This window comes from Acanthisitta chloris, unplaced genomic scaffold (assembly GCF_000695815.1).
Source record: "Acanthisitta chloris isolate BGI_N310 unplaced genomic scaffold, ASM69581v1 scaffold16158, whole genome shotgun sequence".
Classification (NCBI taxonomy): domain Eukaryota; kingdom Metazoa; phylum Chordata; class Aves; order Passeriformes; family Acanthisittidae; genus Acanthisitta; species Acanthisitta chloris.
This window is the reverse complement of record NW_008686616.1, coordinates 1-3166: the sequence shown is the minus strand read 5'-3', so window position 1 is coordinate 3166 and position 3166 is coordinate 1. Positions and strand designations below refer to the sequence as shown.

The following is a 3166-nucleotide window of genomic DNA, read 5'->3' as shown; positions in this document are numbered from 1 at the left end:
CACCAGAAACCTAATAGTTACACTACCAGGAAATACAATACTTTTAAATTTAATTTTAAGCTTAATTTCATATTTCTCCCAGAAAGGGCCTCTAAACATAACACAATTCAGAACTCCAGGAGAAAATCTAGCATCTACACAGTCAAAGACACGATTTCTTCTGCACAAGAAGACAAACCCCAAGATCTCAGGAGCAGCACTGACTGCACTTACATTTGAACACCGATCTCCTATTTGAGAGCTTTGCAGTATTTCCCGAACGTGGTTATTTAACTCCTCTTCAATTTCTGAACCTGTTGCATCTGCACATTGCTCTAAAAACTAGAAGAAACAGAAAGAAAACAGTTGGTATAGCTTTACAGTTATGGGACTATGATCTCAAAAAGAAATGGAGCAATACACAGTACTTGCCTTGTTCAGAATGACTTCAAGGTCATGGACAGCATGAAGCAAACCTTTCTCCAGAACCTTCAGCTGACTTAGCAGCAAGTGAACCACAGCTCGAGGACATGTCAGCATGTGACAATTTAAACAAGAACCTCGAAGTAGGAGGTATAATTTCTGGAAAGAAAAGGGAAGAAATGGTTATCCTGGTAAATCCTTTGAGGAGAGGCTGAGGGAGCCTAGGGTGTTTAGCCTAAGAGGAGGCTCAGGGGTGACCTGATCACTCTCTACAACTAACTGACAGGAGGCAAGTGGGGGTCAGTCTCTTCTCCCAGGCAACAAATGACAGGAGGAGAAGACAGTCTGAAACTGTGCCAGGGGAAGTTTAGGTTGGACATCAGGAAGAATTTCTTCACAGCAAAGGTGATTAGACACTGCAGTGTGCTGTCCAGGAAGGTGGTGGAGTCACCATCCCTGGAGGTGTTTAAGGAGAGACTGGATGTGGCACTTAGTACCGTGGTCTAGTTGACATGGTGCTGTCAGGACATAGCTTAGACTTGATTATCTCAGAGGTCTTTCCCAACCTGACTGATTCTGTGATTTACTACTTTGCACAGTAAGCAAGTAGATTTGTTTGAACTTAAAGTGCTACTACAATTGAGAATTGTTACCTTTCACCATAAAGAATCAAACTGAAAAAAAATTTCTTTCAAGGACACAAATTCTTATGCAGAACATAATCTGTAGACAAACTGTCTGCAGGCTGTCTACAAAAAAGATACATGAAACACTTGTCCTATCACAGCAGCTCTGGGCCAAAGGTTGCTCTTGCACAGCACAGTGACTACAGCTCCTAACAGCTTGTCCCAAAAAGGACAAGGTGCCACCCAAAACCCCACACCAGTGAAATGAAACATTCTGGCCACAGGTACCATCAGTGTCCTTCAAGATTCTTCATACAATCACATGCCTCTCAAGGTCTGGGAAATTATCAGCAGAATCTATTATTTAACTTACATAATATCTGCAAACAACTCACTGCAGCTGCACACAGCCCCAGTGCCTGGAGACTAACAATTACTGCTGCAGGATTTTATTCCCTGGTCAGAGACAAGTATTTTACTCAAAGCTGTAACAAGACTAGAAGTGGGATGTACCTCATCTAACTTTAGTCACTGAAAAGTGAGGTTCTTATTCTCAATTAACAGCCTGTGCAGAAGGTAGTTACTGTAACTGGGGAGACTGGCACCTCAGGAGGGAAATGCATCCCAGCTCAGGTTCCTTATAGACTGGATGAATCTTTCTCTGCTGATAGATCCACTCAGACTCCAGAAACAGCTAAAAAGCACAATCAGATTATGTATCTAACTTGCAGAAGACCAAAATAGGTAAAACCCTACCCTTACAGCCAGGAATCCTTTCATATTTAAGAGATGACCCTTTGGAGAAACACCCACATGAAGCACTTTGAAGAAATGGGCGGTTTGACCATCCCATGCAGCTTTCAAAACAAGTTTCTAACACCTGTCCTGAGAGGTGTACTCCAAGTCAAACCTCTGCCCTATGACAGGTATGCCACACACCATGTAAATGCAACAGCTGTAAAGCTATGAGAAGCACGTGTCTGACTTCCAGATGCAAGAAATCTTGACATCCTTTTTATTTTTTTTTAATTAAAAATACTGATGGATTTCTATACAGCTCAGTATTCCTCAACTCTCTGCTTCCACCAAAACTGCAGCACTGTATTCTTTCATTCACTTGGCACACTGTTGTGTCACTCAGCACATCACTGGATAGGCTGTTGGTTCTATCCACATTGATCCAATTTTCTATAATAAATTATCTGGAATAAGAGGACTGCAGGGCAGAATGTACCACACAGCAATCTGGAGAAAAAAAACAAACCCAGAATGCCTGGGAAACACTTGCAGATCCGAAGATAAAAGCAGGCAGCTGTCCATGTGCTGGTTAAAGGAAATGCTGATTTTTACTGTGCCATGCATTTAATTAAGGCATGAGCCCCCAGAGTTGGTCATGCAGTTTAGTGATCAACATTGCCCCCTCTCCTACTTGTCAATGCTGAGTAAAATGATAGTTACAACAAAGTGTATATTTCACAAAAGGTCTGTTTGTGTTGATTATGACACAACAAAACTTTTCTACCACATTTGCTGTCATTACAATTAAGAGAGAAAATAGATCTCAGAACTTTTTGTGTTTTCAAGGACTATTTTCAGAGATTACAAGTACATACTAACAACTTGAGCACTACCACGTGTTTCACCATACATACATCGAAGAAGAGAGGGTTGTAGACAGTCAGGGGCAGCTCTATATGCCCAAAATGACCAGGGCAGTTGCTGAAGTTCTGCATGCAAGTTGAACATGCTTCTTTGGAGTCTGGAGGTCCCAAAGCCAAGTCGTACAGTCCATTCACTGCCGGATTCCCCACGTTATCCAGGTACTGAGAGTTTGTTATGGCCTTTACACTCAGTTTCCTGGAGTTGAAAGAAGAGAATACAAATCACCGGCAGCCGCGTGATATGCACTTGAATGGCGCAACTAGCACAGGCATTTGGTACCCATAAGAGCATTTTAATTGATGGAAACATCTCTTTGAGGTGTGACGCAACGGGGATTTCTGTGCCGCTGATTTCATTGAACACAACCATTCACCCCGCAGCCAATACTCCTTTTACATCTTTGGCCATTCTGTTGAGGACTCGCGTCACTCTGTGCTCTCTCGAGCAGGGAGAGATCGCACAGGACTCAGCCGCCG

General features: G+C 42.6%; 1 protein-coding gene across 1 annotated transcript in view; it reads right to left on the bottom strand.

Annotated features, from left to right (window-relative positions):
* POLR1A (polymerase (RNA) I polypeptide A, 194kDa) overlaps positions 1-2885 on the bottom strand; it is a gene marked incomplete at its 5' end in the record, with an annotated part of 32154 nt that extends 29269 nt beyond the window's left edge. The window contains 3 exons of the mRNA XM_009080241.1: positions 214-321; positions 412-561; positions 2681-2885. Of these exons, the coding sequence (XP_009078489.1) occupies positions 214-321; positions 412-561; positions 2681-2885 (463 nt within the window). The remainder of the gene's footprint in view (positions 1-213; positions 322-411; positions 562-2680) is intronic.
* Positions 2886-3166: the final 281 nt, after the last annotated feature.